Genomic DNA, 26,029 nt, shown 5'->3' on the forward strand with positions numbered 1-26,029 from the left:
GGCGGGGCCTAATCGGTTGGGCCCACCCCGCCCCGGTGCTTTTCCGAGCCCGGGTTCCTCCGCAGCCGGCTCAGCGGGGCGGTGCCCCGGCAGCCCTGGCGCCCCGCTACTGGGCAGGTAAGGAATTCCCGCCGTGCGCGTCTTCTTCACAGGTCGTCCAAGGTCTGTGCTCTGGCCTCCATCCCTGTGCCCCAGGGTTGTTGAAGGACGGTTTCGGTAGGAAAATCGCCTTCTGTCTTCAAAGTGAGAAAAGCTAGAGAGGAAGTAGGTTCTGTGGGCACAGCTTGCTCCAGGGTAAAGACTCGGGTGGGTTCCCGAGGATCAGAAAGTTAATTGGAACTGAGGAGGAAGCTAGGGCGTGGAGAGGCGTCACTAAGTACTTATGTGGCTCAGTCCGACATCCCGTCAGGTTTCTCAACTCCTAGGCGGTGTGTTGCCAGAACCGGTTTACGAAATGAATCTCTTTTCCTGAGAACCAGGAAGTAAGGCCAGCTCTGGGCAGAGATGCTCGTCGCGTGGAAGGCATTATGGGCCTCCACGAGATTCTAATGAGCTTGTCACGCTGGCTTCCAAGCTTCCAGGAAATTAGAAAGTGGAGAGGGGTGTAAGGATCAGATAAGTACATTATCAGATGGGAAAAGTATACCTGACAGCCTGGAGCTAGAGTGAAAACAAAGGGATAAAAAGCAGACCCTGAGAAATTGAGGAAACATTTTAGCTATTTGGAATGGAAACCAGGAGCTCTATTACTGCCTGAAAAGATCTGCCCAAAGAGCCCTAAGAGTAGAGAATATTAAAGTCGGCCTTTTCCCTTTCTAGGGGTAATCCTTGAAGAGATCTGTCAGAAAGTTCATATTTCTTTTACGCTGTCATGCTGAACATTCATTTGAAGTTTGCTTTCTACCTCTCCAGTCCAAGGTCCTGATCTTGCAGGCCAAACCTGCTCCATCCACAGCCTTCTCCATCGAAGTAAATGTCGAGAAACGTTCAGGCCAAAAACCTTGGTGCAGCCTCCTCACCCTTCATATCAGCACATGGGATTCTATTTGCTCTACTTTGGAAAATATCCGGCGTCCTAAGACTGCACCTTCCCTGCTACCACTCTGGTCCAAGCCACCAGCACCATCCCCCTAGGTGGTTGGTGTACTCAGCTAATTGATCTCTTCCTGCTTCTCTGCTCTTAGTCTAATATCCTTTACTCTCAGCAGCAGCCCCAGTGTCCTTTTAAGACAAGAATATAGAGCATATCTCTCCTATTCTCAAAGCCTCTACTGTCTTCCTAGAAGATAAACAAAATCAATACAAAAGCTATAAAGCTTTAGGAGACCTGGTGCCTTACCGCTCTCATCTAATCTGCTACTTTACTGCTCCTTCCTTCCCAGACTTACTATCTCCCTACTGTTCTCAGTGAGCGCACTTCAGACCTTTATATTTTTAGTATTTGTTTTACCCCCAAAACTTCTCCCACAGATATCACAGTGTCTGACTTTCCGGTTTCTTGAGACCTTTAATTACATGGCACTTTCTTATTGAGGCCTACTCTGACTACCCTGTTTTAAAGTGAAACTCTTTCTCTGTTTATTTTTGTCCACTACATTTGGCACCATCTAGCCTATTATAGAGTTTATTTGCTTATTGCCTGTCTTCCTCTATTAGAATATAAGTTTCATGAGTTCAGTTGTTTTTTTATTATTTTCCCAATATTTTCTCTCCAGGAACTGGAATCAATATCCAGCACAAAGTACACACTCAATAAATATTTGATTTATTTCAATATTCAATATTTCAGAATATTGAAAAACAATGTTTTTAAGGTTTTAATACATCCAAACATTATATATATTTTAATATATCCAAAGCGTTTTAAATTACTTACATTGACTTAAATCCATGCTTGAGCATTATATATTATGTTTAATATATGGTATACCAGCACATCTCCCCGTTTGAGAGGGGCAGTCCTATATGATTTAATAGGTCCAGAAGTATCACCAGCTTTTGCTCATAATTCTAGTACTCAGTTGTCCAAAAATAAAGACTAATGGTTATCTAGCATGTTTCGCTTAAGAAAGCATGGGAGTGAATAATGTATTTTAGGGAGGTTATAAATCTATCAAAAATACTACGCTTAATAAAATAAGACTGCTGCTACCTGAAAAGTTTAGCTATATTCTCAGACCTCTTATTTCTGCTCTGTCAGTAGCTCCTCACCACTCTTCTGAAAACTGAGCTTTCATACAACTCTGCACATTTCTTTAAAAAAAAATGTGATATGAGAATAATTTCTGCCATAAAATAATTATTGCAACATTTTTAAAAACCACCTAATTGTTGATAGGCCCTTTGCATTTGTTGTTTTAAAATCTTACAGCAAGTCTTAGGTATTACCGTCTCTGTTTTTCAGATGAAGAAACCAAAGTCCGAAGAAATTTAGTTATTAAGTCTGGTCATAATTGGTTTGTGGTAGAGCTACATTAGAAGCCTGGCCCATGCAACCTCTAAGTCTATCTTCTTCTTCCCCTCTATACTCTCTTCCTCTGATCAAAGTGCTAATGAAGCACAGTCTTAAAACTTCATTAATTCATTTGACAAAAATCTTTTATTTCCTATTTGGGGCATAGTACTTTGTCTTTTTGAGAACATCCATATAAGTGAGAAGTATTGGTTTCCACAAGGAAACATTCATTTTAGTATATTTCTCAATTATCATCTTACCTTGCGTTCTTATCCGAGTTGTCTTGTTTGAAAATATGAATGGTTACCATGAGAATTAATGGCATGTGAAAAGTCATGAAGATATTTACTTATTTACTTGAAAGCAATATCTTTTTGTACTTCTATTAATCCTAAACCCACTAAATTCTTGAACACTTTAAAAGAAGTGATACTTTTTAATTTTTTCTCTACAATAACTTATTTTTATTATTGAAAATGCAGACAAGCAAGTGAAAACAAAACTACCGTAAAAATCACCATCAAGAGATAATCACAGTTAATGTTTTAGTATATATTCTTCCAAATGTGTGTGTGGTGATATATGAATGTGTGTTTAAAGTAAAATTTTCCATTTGGAGATTTAGAACTTACAGGCATATATAGAGAGAGGAGCTGACAGAAGGCTTTCCTTTTTTTGGTATCCCTGTGCCATCACCTCTGCTAGAAATCTGGGTATAGGAGAGCTACAGAATTTATCCCTGGTCCTATTACAGACTTTTTTTTTTTTTTAAGCTAGACTTTTTATTCTCAATTTCCTGTATTTTAGCTCTCGCCTTTAAGATTACCAAACTTCCTTTACTAGTTTGTCAATCACATTGTACTTCTTACAATGGAGAGAAATCTGAGTAAATAAAGGAAAATAATGTGAATGGAGCAACTGCAAAATCTGTAGGTAGATATAATCTCTTAATTTGTGTTCATACCAGTCTGCTCAGCTATCTAATTCTTTATAGCTATATTCAGCAGTGCTGGTGAACAAGCAAAATTGTGAAATGTATCCCTGGCTCTCGCTCTCCAGGGTGGAGTGGCAAAAGAAAGAGGGGACCGAGGAAATAAAGGTTTTCTCTGGAGTGTAGTTAAAGGGTGAACCACAGGGTTTGGCTTAGTAGGGAATGAATTATGATCAGACAGGTCTGTTGGACTCAAATAACGTGGAGCATGTGATAGGAAAGGTTGGTTATTTACCATATCTTTTAATGCCACTCTAGTTATTTCATGACTTTTTTTTTTTTTTACTTCTACCAAAGAGTGTTGGCAAATGTCTAATAGTACATAAATACTGATTGAGAAAAATATTTTAAATTGAAAAATAAATCTTTTATGAATAGATTTGATTCCTGACTATTTTCTGAATTTTCAGAAATTTTTCTGAAAAAGTGAATTTTTCATTTCTTTGTGTAAATTACACTTAAGAAATTTCAGAAAAATAATTCTTCAATTTGTTTTGATAATTATGGGTGGAGAAAGAAAGTATGACCAGAGGACAATTAGACAAATAAACCACAATTTTAATTTTTTAGGATATCAGTTAGTTGACTTTGGAGTATTTCTTTATTATTGTGTAATCAGTTGCCAACATTTCATATGTTGTAGCAAAATGTGATTTATAAGCTTACAGATGTCATCGCTAAAACTACCGTAAAATTTTAATGAGAATTTTCCACATTTTAGGAATAGAAGATGAACAAACCCATAACATCTTCAACATATGTGCGCTGCCTCAATGTTGGACTAATTAGGAAGCTGTCAGATTTTATTGATCCTCAAGAAGGATGGAAGAAGTTAGCAGTAGCTATTAAAAAACCATCTGGTGATGATAGATACAATCAGTTTCACATAAGGTAACGTATAAAATTCTTTTCCTTTTTAAATTCTTATATCACAATCTAGAATGATTAATAGATATAAATACCATCTAATGTTGCAATTCAGAAAATAAAACTCTCTCCAGGGGAAATAATAGTAATAAGTAACCTCTTCGTTTTCTGTTTTTGCAATTTTGGCTTCATTCTCCATTATGTCAGCTAGGCTAGTGTTGTGATCTTGCAGATAAGTTTTTGGGTTAGAATCAAGATTCCCATTTTTACTGTAGTTTTCTGTTTAGCAAGCTGAGAAAGTTCCCTCTGCCTCACACTTGTCATGTCCAGATTGAACGTAAGGGTATTATAAGAATCTCTAGTAAAATTCTAAGTATGTGAATCTCTACTTCACTTTAACAGTGTGCTTTGGGAATTCTTCAAATTGACATTTTAAAGTTGCTTGTAAATGTACACATCTATGAACAAAATTCTTAGTTCTTAGCCAGGATTTTTCAACATTATCTCCAGATAATCTCATTCTTTGTCTCTATTTATCTCTGCTTGAGTTACTATAAAATGTGAGTATAGATTTTATTTTTGTCAGTGATTTCAACCCAAATGTCAGCCCCAAATCTGTCTTTGGAAGCAAGAGGAAAAGACATTAATTTGTGATTTTCAGTAATAACCTGATAAAGATCCCAAAGCCTTAACTCCCATCTTAGTCCTTCCCGGAAACAGTTCCTCATATGAAGGATAAACGTCTTAAATTCTTGAAAGAAGCTTAAGTTTAGGAATGCCTGGGTGGCTCAGTCAGTTAAGCATCTGCCTTTGGCTCGGGGTCATGATCCCAGGGTCCTGGGATAAGCCCCTCATTGGGCTTCTTGCTCAGTGGGGAGCCTGCTTCTCCCTCTGCCTACTGCTCCCCCTGCTTGTGTGTGCATGCTCTCTGACAAATAAAATCTTAAAAAAAAAAAAAAGAAGAAGAAGAAGAAGAAGCACCTTAAGTTAAACCTTGAAAAGTTTATTGATATTACTATTAAAAATTTTTGGAGAATAGTTGAAGCAGTGGTGGTAAGGAGAAAAAGCTCTACAGAATAATGGCAGCAAAAAATTATTGAAAGAATGATAGTTACCAGTTTACAACCACCCATGGGTAACTGATGCCTGCAAGACTCATCAGTGATGCTAAAACCACAAGATAAAAAGTCGATGAACAAGATATGCACAAGATTTCAAAGTATTACCCACAGGTTACTTATGAATTATGAAGGGTAAAGCTACCTTTATAAGGAAGAAATCTGACGTACACCTCCTTAACCAAGTAATCACACTTTGGGTCACTGATAATGGCACAGACTGCATTATGTGGCTCTGGATGTGATGCAGTGGGAAGAACACGTTGTCGCCTATGTAGTGTTCCTACCAAACATTTTTAACCTGAATTTAATCGTGAGAAAGTAGCCGGACAAATCTAGACTATGAGACATTCTACAAGGCGTTTAGCTTACGCTCTGAAGTGTGTGCACACACGCACACACATACACACACACAGGGAGAGGGAGAGGGCAAGAACACAAGGTGGCAAAGTGTTTCCACTGGTCAGTTGGTGTATCTAGGTGAAGGGGAAACAGTTTTTCATGATATTATTCTTACAACTTTTCTGTAAGTTTGAAATTTTTCAACATAAAAAATTTGGAGGCAAACCAGAAAAAAATGTCAAGTTTTTAAATGTTACTTTTTTTTTTTTTTAAAGATTTTATTTATTTATTTGACAGAGATAGAGATAGCCAGCGAGAGAGGGAACACAAGCAGGGGGAGTGGGAGAGGAAGAAGCAGGCTCATAGCGGAGGAGCCTGATGTGGGGCTCGATCCCATAACGCCGGGATCACGCCCTGAGCTGAAGGCAGACGCTTAACCGCTGTGCCACCCAGGCGCCCTAAATGTTACTTTTCAAACTAATTTTTAAAGAAATAAGAATGAAAAACTGATCTGTTTTTCCTTTAACGTAATTGAAATATGATTAAGATCAAAGGAGTAATTCCTCAAGTTTATGTATAGCATTCTATTTCATTGAGCAGAATGATTTGTTAAAAAGCATATGGCTAGCAGAGTTATTAAGTCAGGTAGGGAAGTAATATAGCTTAGGAGGTTGAGACCACACCCTTGTGTCAGTGAGATCTGAATTTGGATCTCAATCTAAATTCAGTGTTTTGGCTGTGTGGCTGTGGGCTGGTTACTTTACCTCTCCACCCGTTTCCTCATTAACAAATTAGTATTATATTCATAGTATCTTTGAGAATTAAATGAGTTCATGTGGGTGCATCCTGTGTCCCCCTGAGCAGATACCCAATAAGTATTCAGTGTATGTTAACTTACACTGTCATCACCTTCGGCATCTTTTTCCCTTCTGCCTGTCTTCCCGGTTCTCCGTAATTCTCGCTGGTTCTCCTGCTGCTCCTTTCCTTTAATACTGTAGGAGGTGCTGGGGGCGAGACCGGGGCATGGGGGAATGATTCCTATTTTCATATGAAGTCTTTTGCATACTAATTTTGGTTTTTTTGTCACTTGCTTTTAAGGAGATTTGAAGCATTACTTCAAACTGGAAAAAGTCCCACTTGTGAATTGCTGTTTGACTGGGGCACCACAAATTGCACAGTTGGTGATCTTGTGCATCTTTTGATTCAAAATGAGTTTTTTGCCCCAGCAAGTCTTTTGCTACCAGGTAAACGGAGTGTGAGTAGGGCATCAACAATTAGGGTGGAAAGGCAAGTGGCAGAAATAGAAACATGTCTCCTTACTCTTACTTTTTTCTCCTGGTAGATGAGCCTTATATTTGAAACTGCTTTTCATTCTTTCCAGCCTCCCCAACTCATACAAGCACCCCAGACATAAGGCACTGCAGACTTGCTGCTAAGGAAATGGAGGCTTCGTGATCGGGTCTGAGCCCACAATTCAAGTCAGGTAGTTTTGTGCCAGTAGGAAGTTTAGAAGGACGGAAATTAGGTTTGGGGGTTTTTGGGGTTGTTTTTTTTTTTTTTTTTTTTTTTTTTTCTTGAGCTCTTGCTTTTTTTTTCGCCCTCAACTTCCACCCCAATGGGATCTGTGATCACGATTTCCTTATGTTGTATTCTGATAGGTCACTGTCTAGAAGCCTTCTCCATAAATTATTTTTTCCCCTTTGATGCCACTTAAACCAGCAGTTCTCAGTACTCAGTGTACAGTAGAATCAGTTGTGGTTCTTGTTACATAGACAGATTCTTGGCTCTATTCCAGACCTTGTTATTAGAATTCTTGACTTGGGTTAAGGCTGATGTTTTTAAACATACACTTCAATGCTTCTGATGTAGGTGGCTTGTAGACTTTTTGAAAACACCACCTTACCCTCTCTACTCATCTTTATCCAAAACTTCCAAATTCTTACTAGGTAGCTTCTTTTGTGTGCTGTGAAAAAAGGAGGTTTAGCCTGTGGAAATGGGAATGATGTCAAATGAACTGAGTTCCTCATTTAACTTTTTCATAAACACTTTTTCTTATGGGAGGACAACTTGTATCTTACTTCATTTGGCAGATGCTGTTCCCAAAACGGTTCATACACTACCTTCTAAAGAAGCTGTAACAGTTCAGCAGAAGCATGTGCCTCTCCATGGCAAAGACAGGACATTTGTGTTACCTGTGCAGAATATTGAACAAAACTGTATGCCACCTGACTCCTCAAGTCCAGAAAATACAAGTTTAGAAGGTAGTGATACACGTAAGTAACATTTGCAGTGCTTTCTGCTGGTGGGTTTGTCATTAAGACCATCACTGCTTTGAAATAAATCTCCCCTTTTGTTTGTGCACACTGGCCATAGCTCTTTTCTTTTAAAGATGTTATTTATTTATTTATTTAATTTATTTATTTGGGAAAGGGGAGAGAACACACAAGCAGGGGGAGGGACAGAGAGAAAAGGAGAAGCAGGCTCCCCACTGAGCAGGGAGCCTGATATGGGGCTCCATCCCAGGACTCTGGGAGTATGACCTGAGCTGAAGACAGACGCTTAACTGGCTGAGCTACCGAGGCGCCCTGGCCATTGCTCTTCTGTGGGTTTTCTTTTTCCTCTCCTGACTTATTAAGCACCATCGTCATTGTATTAGTCAGTGTGTTATCAGTGAGTACAGGCAATAGGACATACAAACAACCACAGAAGTATGACAAAGTGTGTAAATATTTACATGACTTGAAAAGGCATTTTGTGCTCTCTCTCTCTCTCTGTCAAATGAATAAATAAAATCTTTAAAAAAAAAAAAGAGGGAAAGGTCATTTTATAAAGAACATAAGTGACTGGAATTTTGGGTGGAGGCTCACCAGGCAGAATTCTCAAGGTAAAGCTTAAATTTTTATTTTAAAAGATAGCTGTACTCTCTCCTATCGTGCCTAATCCAAAGTTGTAAATATTTGTGTGTATATGAAATAATCAAGTTGAGAAAATATTAAGGTTATTAAAACCAATATATTTTTTATCAAAGTACTTTTTTCCTTATTTTATTGATTTTATAGGTTTTCACAGTTTTTCATTTTATGAACTGAAGAATGTCACAAATAACTTTGATGAGAGACCCATTTCTCTTGGTGGCAACAAGATGGGAGAGGGAGGATTTGGAGTTGTATATAAAGGCTACGTGAACAACAAAACTGTAGCAGTGAAGAAGCTTGTAGCAGTAAGTTATATGTTTAGGAGTAAAAGAATTAAAGGAAAATTGTTTCCTGGTGTGCTATATCATAAGTTTTAAATTAATCTTTAGGTAATATATTATTTCAGTGCATGTTTTCTTTAAACATCATTCTAAGCTGGTAGTTCTTAACACTTAAAAATTTGTTGAAGGCTATGCATCCTATCCCTACAAAAATGTAGTTATGGACATACACGTATGAGTATACATATAATTTCAGAAGATTCACAAAATGAAGTTGAGAAGCCCTGTTGTACATAGTGCTTCATGCATAATCAAGACGACAATGGGAAGATACTAAGAAAATTTTGTAAAAATAACTCTATGTTACTTTTCTCATTTAAAAATAAAGCTTAAAAATATACAATAAGAAAAAAGATTGAAAAAATTCTTGTCTAGGTCCTTCATTCCCATTTCTCCTAGAGTGTTCACCATGTACTTGATTTGTTATATTATAACTCTTTTATTATATTCTAGAAATATCCACCTAAAATATATTAATATGGTAAAGATAGTCACCTGTTGTCATATATGTTACAAATACTTTTGTTTCCTTTCAAATTTGCTTATGTTTTTGTTACCGCAAATTTTTTCTTCAGAATGCTTATGCGGTAAAGTTTCATATTGTTTCATTTTGTTCCTACAATAACTGAGTGAGGTTTATATGGTTATATGGTTTATAAGGTTTTTTTTTTCCCTTCCACTAACTAGCCATGGGACTTTGAACAAATCATTAATATTTCTAGTTCTCAGTTATTCTATAAAATGGGGAGAATAATGCCTTGCTATTTTAAGGAAAGCAAGATCAGCCAGGCCATCTTTTGCACCTCCTTCTATCTTTAGGAGCCTTGCGGTTATTGTACTGTATTGTATTATATATTATTTTACTTTTTCAGATGGTTGACATTAGTACTGAAGAACTGAAACAGCAGTTTGATCAAGAAATAAAAGTTATGGCAAAGTAAGTTAATTTGGCAATGTGGTAGAGCGGAAGAGAGCAGATCAAGGAGGAAGGGACTTGGTTTCTCACCCAGAGTGGTGCCATGAACTAGTGATATTTCCAAATATGTAGAATTAAGCTAAAGGGTTTAGATGAGAGGAATTGAAAGAATTTTGACTCTACAAGTCTGTGACTACATATACTCATGTGCCTGGAGCTTAAACAGCACTTCTTACTTTACATCATAGCAAAGTTCCAAAGGATTTCAACTATCTTCTGTTATCATGTTTGCTGTTCCCAAATTCACGAGAATTAAGTTATGGAGATACAAAAAAAATTACAGAATAAAAGGCCCTTAGATATGTTAACAACCCTAAACCAGAAAAAATTTATATGCCAGAATCCTTAGAAGACATTGACCCAGTACACTTGACAATTGTTGGGCGTCATCAGGAAGAGTAAGAGAAACAAATCAGGATTCTATTCTGATAATTGTAGTGCAGTGTATTTTATGTGTCTGGTCTCATTTAGTCCTCATAACAGTTATTATAACCTCCCCTACCTTTTTTTTTTCAATTAGGTTTTGCAACTTGCCCGAGGCCGCGTAGCCCGTAAAAATGAGATCTGGTTTTCATATCCACACCTGTCTGATTCCAGAGCTTGAGCTTTTTTCTTTTTCCTTTTTAAAAATTTTTTTTTCTTTTTACTCTTGAAATGTAATTGACTTACAATGTTATATTAGTTTCAGGTATGCAATATACCGATTTGACAATTCTATACATTACTCAGTGCTCACCACAATTAGTCCCCATCTGTCACCTTACAACATTATTGGTATGAATCCTAATGAGATTTACCAATTTACACGCAATTACACCCATTCCTATAAGTTACCAATTGTAACTGCTTAACCTTAAGAAAGAAATAATAGACTGGAATTAATTTAGTCATAGTAAAAATAATGCACGCTGATTAAAAAAACAACTTTCGGGATTTTGTTCCCCCGAGTCTTACACCCACTCGGCAATCCTTAAAGTAATTTGTTCAAAGATTCTAGCAAATACAGGAATATATATTTAAAAGAATGAAAACCATCTCTTAAATATATCACTCAGAGAGAGCCATAGCTAGTATTTTGATGTGCTTGCTTCTCATGATGTGTGTGTAGCATTTTTCCCATGTCCTTAAAAATAATTTTAAAATATTTTGTTATTGTATATTAGTTTTAATTTTAAAGTATTGTATATTAATTATTTAGCATATATGATGATTATATTTTATTTAACCCCATACCCTACTAGGTTTGTTTCTAATTTTCAATATTATAGATTAAAGTTCCTTTAAATCTCGTTGTATATAAATCTTTAAATGCAACTCTGCTTATTTTATCAGGTAGAATCCTAGAACAATCAGTGGTTCAGAATGCATGAACTTCTTAAAAACTTTCCAAGTACATGTCCAAATGGCTTTATGAGTAAATTAGGGTAATTTATACTCCTACCAGCAATGTATTACAAATTTAAATTTCACTGCTACCTCACCACATTGAATATTATTTCTGTTTCTTAATAAGTACCAATTTCTGGACCTTACTAGCAGAATGACCCTGACCAAGTTTCTTAACTGTCTATTCATTAGTTTTCTCTTCTATAAAATGGGATAGTAATAGTGTTTACTTCATTAAGTTATTGTGAGGATTAAATAAAACAAAGCAGGTAACTAACTTACTACAGTGGCTTATATATAGCGCAAGCTCAGCAGATGTTACCTACTCGTTTTTAAATTGTGCCAGTTTGATGGAAAATAGAGTACTTATTGTTTTAATTTGCACTTCTTAAAATATTTATGAGGATAGACTGATTTCAAGTTAAAGTCTGATTTGAAATCATGAAATGCCAGAATTTTAGATGATTTTGTATCAACAAAATGAGTAAGCACTTGGATGGAGTACGTATTATGTTCTAAGTCTATTTCTAGGCACTCATGTATTTGCTCATATAATTCTCACAGCATCCATGTTGCATGGTAAGGGTTATTATCCACATTTGATGAAGTTGCTGAAGCTTTGTGAGGTTGTTAACGTGTTAAGTGTTAATTTGGCCTATAGGTCAAATATCCAGGGGGTGGCAGAGCTGAACTTTAAGCTTAGGACTTTGCCCAGTTTTCTTTCTACTGTACCACAGATACCTAAGGTTTTGTTATAGTTCAGCTCTCTTTAGTTTTATTCCTTTCAAGTAGATAAAGAAATTCAAATTAGGTTATAAATAATAAGATGTCATTAAAGATCAACTATGTGTAAATTAGGTGTGGTTAGAGATCAGATGTCTATAAATCAGTACTTTGGATGTGTTAGAAAATTCTTGCAATGGTTGCCAGACCAGTTTCAACAGACTTCTTGAACTCTTGCCTGTAAAACTATCATTGAAAATTATGCTACACAAAAGTAATTATCAGCCCAGTCCTTAACCAAACTCACAAGTTCCAAATTCTAAGTTATTAAGCTTGTACTATAAAATAGAAAAAGGCGGCGCCTAACTGGCTCAGTTGGAAGAGCATTCGATTCTTGATCTCGGGGTTGTGAGTTCAAGCCCCACCTTGGATATAGAGATTACTTAACTAAATAAAATAGAAAAAGGATTTGCTTCTAATGTTGATCAATATTGACTAAAAGAACTGTTTGCAGAAAATTGTAAACAGTTAAAATAAACATAAACACGTTATAAACATATGGATAGCCTGTCATTTTTTGCTCTTTTTTTTCTGTTGAAGCTCTAAATTGAATAACCTCCAACCTACAGCTGAATATATGTATGTGTCATAATAATTTTGAGTGGAAAATTATTTGTCGTAGGTGTCAACATGAGAACTTAGTAGAACTGCTTGGTTTCTCAAGTGATGGAGATGACCTCTGCTTAGTGTATGTTTATATGCCCAATGGCTCATTACTAGACAGGCTGTCTTGCTTGGTAAGATATTTGTTAATCAGATTGTTCGGCTTTCTATTTATGTGTTGGAATACTAATATTCACTTTGTGACAAGATTATTTAAACCACATTAATCTTAATATTTTTCCTGCTCTTTGAAAATTATACAGTTGATAGGTAAACAACTGGGATTGCTATTCTATTAGGTAATAATCTTAAACACAAAATTATCAGACAAGACCAGTCTTTGAAGGTGCTCTTATATATTTTTCTTGTCAAATAAGAAATGCTAACTCTGACTTGGTCTTATTTAGAGATTATTTTTGAACAATTTTTAAAAATTGCAATCCTAAATTCTTGGTGATATATCATTTTCAGTAGTTGCCTAGAAAAATGTTCTGTTATATATTCTCTGTAGATATTTTTATCCTTTTTTTTTTAATGGGTTGGTTTCTTACTTCATAAGGATGATACTCCACCACTTTCTTGGCACATGAGATGCAAGATTGCTCAAGGTGCAGCTAATGGCATCAGTTTTTTACATGAAAACCATCATATTCATAGAGACATTAAAAGGTAAATGCTACTTTTAAAAAAGCTTTTGGAAAACCGTCTTTAGAGAATAACTTGCTCTCACTCTTTCTATTCAATATTCATATGCATGTCTTAACTTACAGCACTCCGTGAAACCTCTTCTCATTAAGACATCTATAATCTCCTTTATTCCAAACCCACTGACCTACTTTTAGTACTCACCCTATGTGATCTTTTTTTTTGAACAGCATGGCATTTGTTTTTCTTGACTACTTTTGCCTTGTCAAAATTATTTTCTGGATCGCTCTCGTCCTCCGTGGGTGCATTTCAGTTTTCTTTCTTCTTGCGTAAATGACAAATATTTAATTGAGCACCTACTGTATGCTAGGCACTGTAGATAATATAGTTAGCAAAAGTAGCACTTGTAGTGTTTGACATCAATCAAGTAATCACTAATAATAGAACTTTAGTTAGTATTCTAGACAGAAGGGACTACATTTGTAAGACCATTGTTAAGAGGGAACATGGGAGCATGGTGAATTACAGGAAGTGAAATGAACACAGTATAACTGAAATGCAGAAATTGAAGGAATGATTGATAGAAAATAAAATTATAGAAGTCAGCCTGGAGCTAACCCCTGTAGGATCTAATAGACTAAAGACTTCAGTTTTATCATAAATGTAATCAGATGCCATTGAAAAATTATAAGTAGAGTTGTGGCATCATGTTTAAGTCTGGAGAAGATCACTGTGACTTGAGTGTAGAGAACACTTTGTAAGAAGGGATAGTTAGGAGGCTATCACAGAAGTCTTGGTGGTAGCAGTTCATGTCAAAAGAAGTGAGCAGATTTGAGAGATTAAGATGGCAGGACTGGGCACCTGGGTGTCTTAGTTGGTTAAGTGTCTGCCTTCAGCTCAAGTCATGATCCCAGGGTCCAGCATTGGGCTCCCTGCTCAGCTGGAAACCTGCTTCTCCCTCCCCCCCTTCCCCCACTCATGTTCTCTCTCGCTCTCACTTTCTCTCTCAAATAAATTTTTTAAAATCTTTAAAAAAAATAAGATAGGGGGGCGCCTGGGTAGCGCAGTCGTTAAGCGTCTGCCTTCGGCTCAGGGCGTGATCCCAGCATTCCGGGATCTAGTCCCAGATCGGGCTCCTCCGCTGGGAGCCTGCTTCTTCCTCTCCCACTCCCCTGCTGTGTTCCCTCTCTCTGGCTGTCTCTTTGTCACATAAATGAAATAAAAATCTTTAAAAAAAAAAAAAAGAATAAAATGGGAGGACTTGCTGATATCTTGGCTGCAGAAGGGTCAGGGATGAGGAACATGTCAGGAATGACTCCTGGATTTCTAGCTTCCTGAATTGCATTCTGGGACGATTGTGGCATGATTCGCTTACATAGAAAGCACTGGAAAAGGACTAGGTTGAGGGTTGAGAATGTGAATTCTCTTTTGTACACGTTGTGTTTAAGATTCTTTTAAGATATAGAAGTGGAGATGTTAGTGCAATATACAGATCCAGAGCTGAAAAAAGTCTGAGCTGAAGATATAAATTTGTGTATTACTTACATATAGATGATAATTGAAGACCTATTACATGATTGTATTCTCTTAAGGAGAAGTAAGGATTAGAGAAAGGTCCCAAGATTTAGTCCTGAGGAATTTTAAGACTTAAAGGCCAAATATAAGAGAATGATCTCAAAAAGGAATCTTAAGAAAGTAGGCACAGAAAGGTCAGATGAGAACCTAGAGGGTGTGGTATTTGCGAAAACAAGGAAAGAGAGTATTTCCTGAGCGGGACTAGTGAAAAATGTCAGTTGCTTTTTAGAGGTCAGGATGAGGACTGAAAAATCACCGTTTGATTAGTGCCCTGAAGATCATTAGTATCTTTACAGAGCCCTACCTCCCCATAGTAATTGTGCAGAATTCAGGATGTAGTTGAGTACAGAGTGGGAGCTAGAGAACTGAAATGTGAGTGTAGACAAGTCTTTACGACATTTAGATAGTGAAGGATGATTGCTGGAAATAATGTGTCATTCAGGAAACTTTTTTTAAGATGGCAGAGACTAAAGCACGTTTTTATACCTACGGGAAAAGGGAAATGATAAAATAGAAGAGAGAAGTCAGATAATTTATGGAGTAAGGTTCCTGAGAACATAGGAAGGAGTCCAAGTAAAGGGATCAGCCATAGACGAGAGAACAGACACAATCTCTCATCCATTACTTATTGATGTATTTCCTCCTATTCTCACCTCGTGTCTCTTCTCTTCCCACAACGTGTTCTTGCTGACATTATATTGACTTCACCTGCTATCTGTGTGTGGGTGACACTCAAATCTGTATCATCAGCCTCTGATCCTATATTTTCAATACCTCCAGACCAAAAACACCTCGCCTGGTCCCACAGCAGCCTCTAAGTTAACACGTCAGAAATCAAATGGGATAGGCTGGTGATGGGTAGTAAGGAGGGCACGTATTGCATGGTGCACTGGGTGTTATACGCAACTAATGAATCATCGAACTTTACATCAAAAACCAGGGATGTTTGGTGACTAACATAATAAAAAAATATTAAAAAAAAAAAGAAATCAAATTCATTTTCTCTTCCAAACCAAAGTCTTCCTCCTGTATTCCCTCCCTGATCAAATGAAGTCACTATTCATCCTGTCTCTCAAGCTAAAGACTTTCTCATTCCTCATATCATAGTCATTACAAAGTTCATTGAATGTGCCTCAAAATTCTCAGCTCCTTTTTCCCCCCAGTGTTCTTTCTTTATTCAGACCCTCACCATCTCTCATTTGGTTTATTACAAGCTTTCCTGATCAGCCTTTAACTAGTCTGTTCCAGTTCTTATCTATTCACTACTATGCTGCCAGGTTGTGTTCTTAAAAATCAAATCTAGGGGTGCCTGGGCGGCACAGTCGGTTAAGCTTCTGCCTTCAGCTCAGGTCGTGATCCCGGGGTCCTGGGGCAGTGTCGGGCTCCCCGCTCAGTGGGGAGTCTGCTTCTCCCTCTTCCTCTGCTCCTTCTCCTACTTGTGCGCACCTCACTCTCACTCTCACTCTTGCTCTCTCAAATAAATAAATAAAAATCTTAAAAATAAATCTAGTCTAACAGCACCAATTCCTTACTGTTGAAAACTTTTGCTGGTGTCCTGCTCTCACAGGATCAAGTTCATATTGTCTCCATGTTTCCTTGGGACCAGTTTCTTAAAATTGATCATGTTTTTATGTTTTAATCACTATGTACGTGTTGCTCCATTTGCCTGAAATGCCATTTATCCCTCATTTAACCTTCAACTTATAACAGTTCCTACAAGACTAAGCACCCTGTTCACCATCTTCTTAGAATTTTCTCCAGTTCTTCCAGCATGTGGTTGTTCTGTCAGCATTTTGTACCTAATATCACCATTATGGAATATTTATTGGATTTTGAAAAATTAGTTATGTACCTTTGTCACAGACAGAATTTGAAAATCCCCCCTTCATGCAGGTCTGAGCTTAAATACTATTATATGTAGTGATTCCTTGATAAAGTTTTATTGAATGCAACTGTACATGCATGAGTGAATGCAAGTAATGGATGAATGAATGAAGACCTTTTAACCATGTTCTTTCCTCTTCGAAAGATTTAGGATAGCACCAAAGAAAAAGAAAAAAGAATAATACCCAAAACTAGTATAACTGCATGTTCACTATATTGGAATTAAAATTAAAAACTTAAAAAGAAGCATAAAGAAATGAATAATTGAGATACTTTGGCTGGAAATTTGTTTTTAAATGAGTTGAGAAATATTAGGAAAGGAATAAGAATGGTGCTTTAGGAGACTGAGGGAAATTTTCCCTGTGATAAATTATTTATGAAATAATGAAAATATCTCTCACTAACGTGGACAGTTTTATTTCATTTTTATTCTCCTAAAATTTTTCCTCAAGAAACAAAAAAAAAAGACAATCTTTTCTCTTTAGCTTTAATCTGAAATCTAGATTTATTTATACAAATTTCAGGCTTTTATGACGTGTATTATAAAATGATATACTCTGTAAATATGTACATATGTTCTGTATGTATGTAAATATGAATTGTTTGGCTTGCTTGAAAAGAAAAATATTTTTTTTCTTTTCAGTGCAAATATCTTACTAGATGAAGACTTTACAGCCAAAATATCTGACTTTGGGCTTGCACGGGCTTCTGAGAAGTTTGCCCAGACAGTCATGACTAGCAGAATTGTGGGAACAACAGCTTATATGGCACCTGAGGCTTTACGAGGAGAGATAACACCCAAATCTGACATCTACAGCTTTGGTGTGGTAAGTTTCACATATATAATTAGTAAACATAATCATTCTGGCTATAACTGTGGAATTGAAGTAGAATATTTTGAGACACCTGTCTTGCTTAGCTCTCTTATGTAAATGTGTATATTGTTTACTTTAACCCTTAGTTAAATGATAACGTTATAAAAGCTTCTCCAAATTTGTAGATTTCTTTAAAATGGATTTCTGAAGTAACTATAAGAAATGACTTTTTTACCATACTATTGTCATAAATTATTATGAAAGCTTACATTAAACTAGTGCATAAAACAGGAATACCTGAGTGGCTCAGTCAGTTAAGTGTCTGCCTTTGGCCAGGGTCCTGGGATCAAGTCCCTCATCGGGCTCCTTGCTCACCGGGGAGCATGCTTCTCCCTCTGCCTGCCGCTCCCTCTCTCTGTGCACATGCTCTTTCTCTCTCTGTGAAAAATAAATAAAATTAAAAAAAAAACAATTAGTGCATAAAACAAACCATGTCATACAGCACACATTTTAGTGTCATATTTTTTTTAATGAAATTTTTTTAAAAGACATACACTTTGGCATTTTCTGATCTGGTCTGTTCTGAATAACTTTTAAGATGGAGTGAGTGAGAGTAGTTGAAGAAATCAGGTTCTACTTCATATTATTTTTGCATATGTGTTTCCTATATGTTGCATACATGTTTCCATCAAGACAGCACTGTGAAGTTAAGGCACAGAGTTGTAGGGTATGCCTAAAATTTAGAAAATAATATTCTAAAAGCCAGAGAAAATTATTCTTGCGAAGAATGCCCTGCAAGACCAGAGAAAGAATGTCCAGAACACATATAGAGTGGAGCTGATTATTTAGTAAGTTGCTAATAGAAAAGCACTGCTGTGGGGATTGGTGGAACCCAGGGTTTCTGTGAAGGAGTGGTGGCGTGAAATGACCACAGCTCATGTCCTTTTTGCTTTTTGTAAAAAAGATTTTATTTATTTATTTGAGAGAGAGAGAGTGAGAGAGAGAGCACATGAGCAGGGGGAGGGGCAGAGGGAGCGAGAGAGAATCTCAAACAGACTCCCTGCTGAGTGAGGAGCCTGATGCGGGGCTTGATCCGAGGACACCGAGGTCATGACCTGAGCCAAAACCAAGAGTTGGACGCTTAACCAACTGAGCCATCCAGGTGCCCCTGTCCTTTCTGCTTTAATGCCTTAAAGGCATAATGCAATGTGTGGAAATGATTAATCAGATTTCATGGTCAAGATCCATATTCTTTCCATATGTTGTCTTAAGTATTACAGTAATGGACTTTTTTTTGTCTTCATAGGTTTTATTAGAAATAATAACTGGACTTCCAGCTGTGGATGAACACCGTGAGCCTCAGTTATTGGTAATTGAAAGATTTATTATTTTTTCCAGTCCTTTTCCCTTTGCATTTATAATCTAAATTTATACGGGTAAATTTGGCATCTAGCAATGTCTTTTTCTATTGGCAATCTTTTCATTGGCAATTACATAGTGGCATATGGAAAGAGCATCACATATTTCTAATCTCGGCTGTGCCACGAAGTATTTGTGAAGCTTGGATAACTCATATATTCTATGTTCTGGGTAAAACCAGAATAGAACTATATGATTTTTTAGATCTTATATTTTTATTTTGTTACTTTCAGGGTGATTACTAACAGCTTTTTCAGCTCAGAGAGGAAAAACAATATGGCTTCCATTCAGATTTGTATCAGAGTGGAATTGCTAGAAAATTTTCTATCCATTTCCATTATGGAGTATTTTATTTATAAAGTTATGATAGAAAACTTTACCTATTTTATTAGGCATTCATTGGCAATGATATAAATAGACCAACTGAATGCTAAAACTATAAGAAAATTATGCCTTGCCTTTTTTTTTCCTGTAAATTTTAAGAACTTGGAGGTTCTTTTTATAAAATTAAAGATTTACAGAAATCTTTTGTAATCTAAAGATTGCAGAAATATCTACTATCATATATGTTTTTCTTAAAACTAGTTAAATAACTACGCCGACTTTATTCTAATTTATGTATTCTAATGAGGCAAGCCAGTGTGACAAATTCAGATAATATATGTATAACAGATTATTTCCCTAGAATGGAGGTTAGAAAGTCAAAATGTATGATATATTTGATCAAGGGCTTGGTGCCATACTCTTAAGAAAAGCAGTGAGTATAATATCTATATATTATAATATTGTTACTAGTGTCCATTACTAAAAAATACATTATAAAACCTTCCATGGTTCCCTGAATATGTAGTAATGCAGTATTACTTATTATGTAAAATTTCACATTGAAGTATATTTATAGAACATAATATTACTGTGAAAAGTTATTGTTTGCATAATATCTGGATTTTTTATAGTAGTATATTTTGTCCTCATCAAAGAAATAAAATTATCTGTCCCAGTGGGTGTTGGTCATCAAGATAGAAGCCTGGGCTGCAGATAGAGTTTTGAAAGCATTAGTGCCAGGCATAGATAAAGCTTTGGGTTTGGGCTGGATTATACAGAGAAAGTGTGTAAATTAAAAATACAGGAGGACCAAAAAAAAAAAAAAAAAAAGAAAGAAAGAAACTTGTTTTTTTTCTATCTTGTAATTTTTTATATTTTTAAGTAAAGTCCACCAGTCTAAAGGCCTAAATCCTTTTCCCTGAGACTTGTTCCACCTTCAGAATGTTATAAAAGCCTCAAACCTGTGGTTTGATTAAGGATGAAATACAGAAAAATACAGAATCCATCTCAGTCATAAGTTTTACACATGACCACATAATAGTGAAAAATCAAAAAAACTGCAGGGATGATTAAATACTTTCACTTATTCTTAAGATTTGAATGCAGTATGACTATAAAGTAATAAGATTTTATGATAAGTATAACCAAAAGGGAGTGATCCTTGAAGGAACCTTTATATCACTAGATTCTGCCATCACTCAAACACTTTCAAAATTCTTTTGGAAGAGTTTCTGGAGAGTTTACAATCGACCACCTATAAATAGTCTTTTTCATGATATTAGTTTCCTAGGGCTGCTATAAAAAAAATTAGCACAAACGGCGACTTAAAATGACAGAAATGTATTCTTTCATAGTTCTGAAAGCAAGAAGCCTGAAATCAAGGTGTTGTCGAGGGCCACATTCCCTCTGGAGGCTCTAGGGGAGACTCTTGCCTTGCCTCTTCCAGCTTCTGGTGGCTGCTGGCACTCCTTGCCTCGAGGCCACCTCACTCCAGTTTCTGCCTCCATGGTCACATTATCTTCTCTGTGTCTGTTTTCTCTCTTTCTGTCTCTTGTACAGATGCTTGTCATTGAATTTAGGGCCCATATGGGTAATCTAAGATGACTTTATCTCAAAATGCTTAACTTAATTATATCCACAAGGACCTTTTCTCCAAATAAAGTCACATTCATAGATTCTGGGGATGAGGACTTGGACGTATTGTTTTCGGGGCCGCTGCTCAACCCACTACATCATCCTGGTCCTATGCCTCTCTCCCTATACATTACTTTTTTATCATGCCCCTGTCCCCTTTTTCCTTCTCCTTTTTTCACTTTGATTCAATAATTTGAGTACTCGTAGAGAAGTTTGCTGTTTTGGGAGGAGAAGTCTGGGTCCAGAAATTGGAATTGCATTATCTGGAGCACATCAAGAAGCAAATCACCCTAAAATAAAAAATAAAAATAAAAAAATTAAATAAAAAGGAGCAAATCACCCTGTGCTGGCGGCCTAGTAAATGATGCCAGTGGGAATATGAGAGCAATTTGCTCAGCAACATAAATACAAAAATTAGAAGGCAAGTGGCTGAAAGTATCTAAAAGATGTGTATGTATGTATCTGCATATAAATATATATATATAAATAAATGAATAGAGTTTCTCCTGATGTCTTTAACTCTTAGTAAGTTTATAAAAATAGTAAAAGAAGAGTACATTTTATTATGAAGTAGATTAGATAATTCCATTTACATTCTGATTTCCTTCACTTTTGTTTGAAACTCCTACTAAAGTTTTAATATTTGTTTTGGGACACCTAGGTGGCTCAGTCGGTTAAGCGTCTGCCTTTGGCTCAGGTCATGATCCCAGGGTCCTGGGATCGAGCCCCACATCGGTCTTCCTGCTCAGCAGGGAGCCTGCTTCTCCCTCTGCCTGCCACTCCCCTGCTTGTTCTCCTTCTCTTTCTCTCTTTCTGACAAATAAATAAAATAAAATCTTTAAGAAAACAAAACATTTGTTTTAAAGCTAGATATTAAAGAAGAAATTGAAGATGAAGAAAAGACAATTGAAGACTATATTGATACAAAGATGAATGACACTGATCCTACTTCCATTGAAACTATGTACTCTGTTGCTAGTCAATGCTTGCATGAAAAGAAAAATAAGAGACCAGATATTAAGAAGGTACTAATTTTTTATACTTATTTAAAAAGTGACAGAGGTGGGTTTCATCTTTTTTTCCTAAGTTTACATTTCAAACCAACTATTTAATACAGGTTTTTTTTTTTTTTCTTTCTGAAAGGTTCAACAGCTGCTGCAAGACATGACAACTTCTTAAAATTTTACTGGAATAGACTCTTGGTTTTTTTGTATACACCTATCTAAACCATTTTTTAAACTAAGTATTTTTTTGTAAACATTCTTTTTTACCTTTAATAAGGCAGCATGGAGCAGTGCAGTGGCTATTAAAGCTTGTATAGAACCGCCAACGAACATAGAACAAACAAAAGTAGAGCCGTGATGTCGACCTTAAGCCCTAGCTTGTTAGTATCACCCTCAGTTCTTGAGTAATCCCTGAGACTTCTCCTTGGAACTTCACCAAATACAGTTTGAAAACTGTAGAATTAGCAACAAAGAGGACTGGACCATAGGGTGAAAAGACCCTAGCCCAAATCCCAATTCTACTACTAATTTGCTGTAGAGCTTTTGGTAATCCCTTCACAGCTTTGAGCCTTCTTTTTTTTCCACTGATATCATTAGGCTAATACCTATTGTGCTTCTCTGACAGGTAGTCATAAAAATCAAATGAGGCAGCATATGTACAAGCACTTTGTAACATGTAAAGGGATATAAAATTTAAAGTTTATGTATAATCCAATTATAGTCATTTGTTTATAGGATCATGTTTGCAGTGTGCTATTTTAAGCAGTCATTCATCACTAAGCAAACATGCCCTGATGTTACTTCCGTGATGATATGGTCAATATTAGATTATGTTAGATGGCAAAATTGAAGGAATTTTGTAGATGTTGTTAAGGTCCCGAATCTGCTGACTTTGAGTATCAACAGAAAGACTGTGCTGGGTGGGCCTGCCCTAATAAGGTGAGTTCTTACAAGAAGCCTGAGAGATTATCCTGTGGGCCTTGAAGAAGTAAGCTACCGTGTTGTAAGAAGGCCACATTGGCTAAGACCAAAGGGTGCCCTTCTAGGCTGAGAGCCACCTTCTAGCTGTTAGCCAGCAATAAAAAAACTGGGACCTGGGTTGTATAACCACAAGAAACTGAATTTTTCTAGAAAGAACAACTGTTTTTCTTCCCATATTTCTGACCTACTGGTTTGCTTGCTAAAAATTTTTAATTTTAAATTTCTCTCAATATGTTCTATGAGAACCAAGCAGGTAATAGGAACAATTAATAAATGTTTTGCCTTACTTTTCTGACATATAATTAAGAGGAATTTAAGACATTCTGAAGCATTTTTTGCTCTATCCACTGTCTGGTTCTGTAACCATATAAAATGGCCATAGATCTCAGCTATCTGTTGTCCTTTTTATTCACTTTCAACACGCAAGCATACCTCAGAGATATGGACAGTTCAGTTCCAGACCACCACAATAAAATGAGTATCGCAATAAAGTGAGTCAAATAACTATTTTGGCTTGCCAGTGCATATAAAAGTTATGTTTACACTATACTGTAGTCTATTGACTGTGCAATAGCATATGTACGTACCTTAATTTAAAAATACTTTGTTACTAGAAAATGCTAACTATCATCTGAGCTTGCAGAGAGCTTTTTGCTGTGAAGGGTCTCACCTCCACGTTGATGCTGCTGACTGATCAGGGTGGTGGTTGCTGAAGGCTGGGGTGGCTGTGGCAATTTCTTAAATGAAGTTTGTCCCATCAGTTGACTCTTCCTTTCACAAACCAATTTCCCTGTAGCATGCAATGCTGCTTGATAGCATTTTACCTACAGTAGAAATTTTTTCAGAATTGGAGTCAATTTTCTCATACCCTGCTATTGCTTTATCAACTAAGTCGATGCAATATTTTAAATGTTTTGTTGTCATTTCGACAATCTTCACAGTGTCTTCACCAGTAGATTCCATCTCAAGAAACTACTTTCTCCGCTCATCCCTAAGAAGCAACTCCTCATTTGTTAAAGTTTTATCATGAGATTGCAGAAATTTAGTCACAACTTAAGACTCTACTTCTAACGCTAGTTCTCTTGCTCTTTCCACCACATCTGTAGTTAGTGACTTCCTCCTCTGAAGTCTTAAACCCCCCAAAGTCATCAATGACTGTTGGAATCAACTTTCTTCATGTCAGCAATAAGACTGTTTCCCTTTCTTATCATTCATGTGTTCACTATATTAGAACTTTTAATTTCCTTCAAGAAATTATTCTTTGCATTCACAACTTAGCTAACTGCTTGGTGCAAAACTCCTAGCTTTTGGTCTATATCGGCTATTGACATGTCTTCCTTACTAAACTTAATCATTTCTAGCCTTTGATCTAAAGTGAAAGATGTGTGACACTTCCTTTCACCTGAACATTTAGAGGCCATTGTAGGGGTTATAAATTTGCCTAATTTCAATATTGTTGTGTCTCAGGGATTAGGGAGGCCCAAGGAGAAGGAGAGAGATGGGGGAACAGTAGGTCAGTAGAGCAGTGAGAGCACACACATTTATCGATAAGTTCCCTGTCTTATATGGAAACTGTACTCGGTGCCCCAAAACAATGACAATCGTAACATCAAAGGTCACTGACTGCAGGATCACCATAACAAATATACTAATAATTAAAAGTTTGAAATATTGAAGAATTACCAAAATGTGGCACAGAGACACAAAGTGAGCAAATGCTGTGGGAAAAATGGTACTGATAGACTTGCTCAACCCAGGGTTGCCATAAATCTTCAATTTATAAAAGCTGCAGTATGTGCAAAGTGAAGTAAAATGATTTATGCCTATATATATATATGTATTTTAATTTTTTCCAGCTTTACTGTGGTATAATTGACAAATAAATTTATATATACTCCAGGTGTTCAATGTGATGTTTTGATATATGTATACATTGTGAAATGATTACCACAATCAAACTAATTAACACAATCATCACCTCACATAGGTACCTTTTTTGATTTTTTGATGTGGTGAGCACATTTAGGATCTACTCTCTTAGCAAATATCAGTATACAATACAGTATTGTTAACTACAGGCATCAAATTGTACATTAGATCCCCAGAACTTAATCATTTTATAACTAAAAGTTTTTATTCTTTGACCAACCTCTCCCCCTACTCCTTTAAAGTTTGTACTATTTCACTGTAAGAATGGACACAGATAGGAATGGCTTTTTAATCATTCAAATTCTTTTTTTTTAATCATTCAAATTCTAATGTCAAAAATGGTCAATATGGAGACAATAACAATGAATCTCCAAAATTAATGCTAAGATTTCATTCCTCTGATGAAATTATGAAAAAAAATCACCTCATGAAATACTCTGACCTAAAACAATAATTAACAAATAAAATTAATTGGAACAAATATTCATTGATTGTTTTCAATGGTCCAGACACTTGTAAAAGCAATGAACATATAATAATGAACAATACAAAGTCCTTGTTTTTTAGGAGCTTGCTCTAAGGAGAAAGTCTCTGTTCAATGGAGATGAGACACTGAGGTGATAATACACAAGTAAATAAAACAAGATCAGGTAGTGAGTAGTATAAAGAAAACATTAAAACTATGTATTGTGATAGATTCCCTTGGCTAAAAAGCTTTAACAACACCCAAGCTCAAACAAACAAACAAAAAAACCTACCAGTGTATCGTCTCAGAAATGATAGGCATGTATTGTAACTTAGAAAAAAGAAAATAAAAAATCTAAACTGAATCAAGTTTTGTGTTTGTGTTATCAGAGGCCCTTAGGTTAGCAATGATCCAAGAATAAGACTTTGTCACAAAATTTCTACTATCCTGGGGCAAGGAGTATTGTCTTTCAGATTATGTCAGGTGTTTTCCTCTACTAGGCTATTTATGCATCAGAGTAGCTTGTTGAAGATAGTTATTAAGGTTATCTAACTATATGTTTGCTTGCATTAACT

At 36.2% G+C, this 26,029-nt stretch overlaps 1 protein-coding gene across 5 annotated transcripts; it reads left to right on the top strand.

Annotated features, from left to right (window-relative positions):
• The first annotated feature begins 4 nt into the window (after positions 1 to 4).
• IRAK4 (interleukin 1 receptor associated kinase 4) lies at positions 5 to 24,958 on the top strand. 5 transcript variants are annotated; one of them, XM_057318928.1, is made up of 13 exons: positions 20 to 117; positions 820 to 1,137; positions 4,168 to 4,337; positions 6,872 to 7,017; positions 7,864 to 8,046; positions 8,833 to 8,993; positions 9,902 to 9,966; positions 12,797 to 12,911; positions 13,337 to 13,446; positions 17,525 to 17,708; positions 19,003 to 19,065; positions 21,941 to 22,099; positions 22,218 to 24,958. In XM_057318928.1, exons 3-13 carry the CDS (start codon positions 4,177 to 4,179, stop codon positions 22,251 to 22,253), a joined length of 1,383 nt encoding a protein of 460 aa, XP_057174911.1. In that variant the 5' UTR covers positions 20 to 117; positions 820 to 1,137; positions 4,168 to 4,176; the 3' UTR covers positions 22,254 to 24,958. The 5 variants fall into 5 exon arrangements, with proteins under 5 accessions (XP_026357853.1, XP_057174911.1, XP_044241456.1 ...); XM_044385521.3 differs by having other exon boundaries at positions 820 to 1,134; XM_057318927.1 differs by having other exon boundaries at positions 820 to 969.
• Positions 24,959 to 26,029: the final 1,071 nt, after the last annotated feature.

This window comes from Ursus arctos, unplaced genomic scaffold (assembly GCF_023065955.2).
Source record: "Ursus arctos isolate Adak ecotype North America unplaced genomic scaffold, UrsArc2.0 scaffold_26, whole genome shotgun sequence".
NCBI lineage: Eukaryota > Metazoa > Chordata > Mammalia > Carnivora > Ursidae > Ursus > Ursus arctos.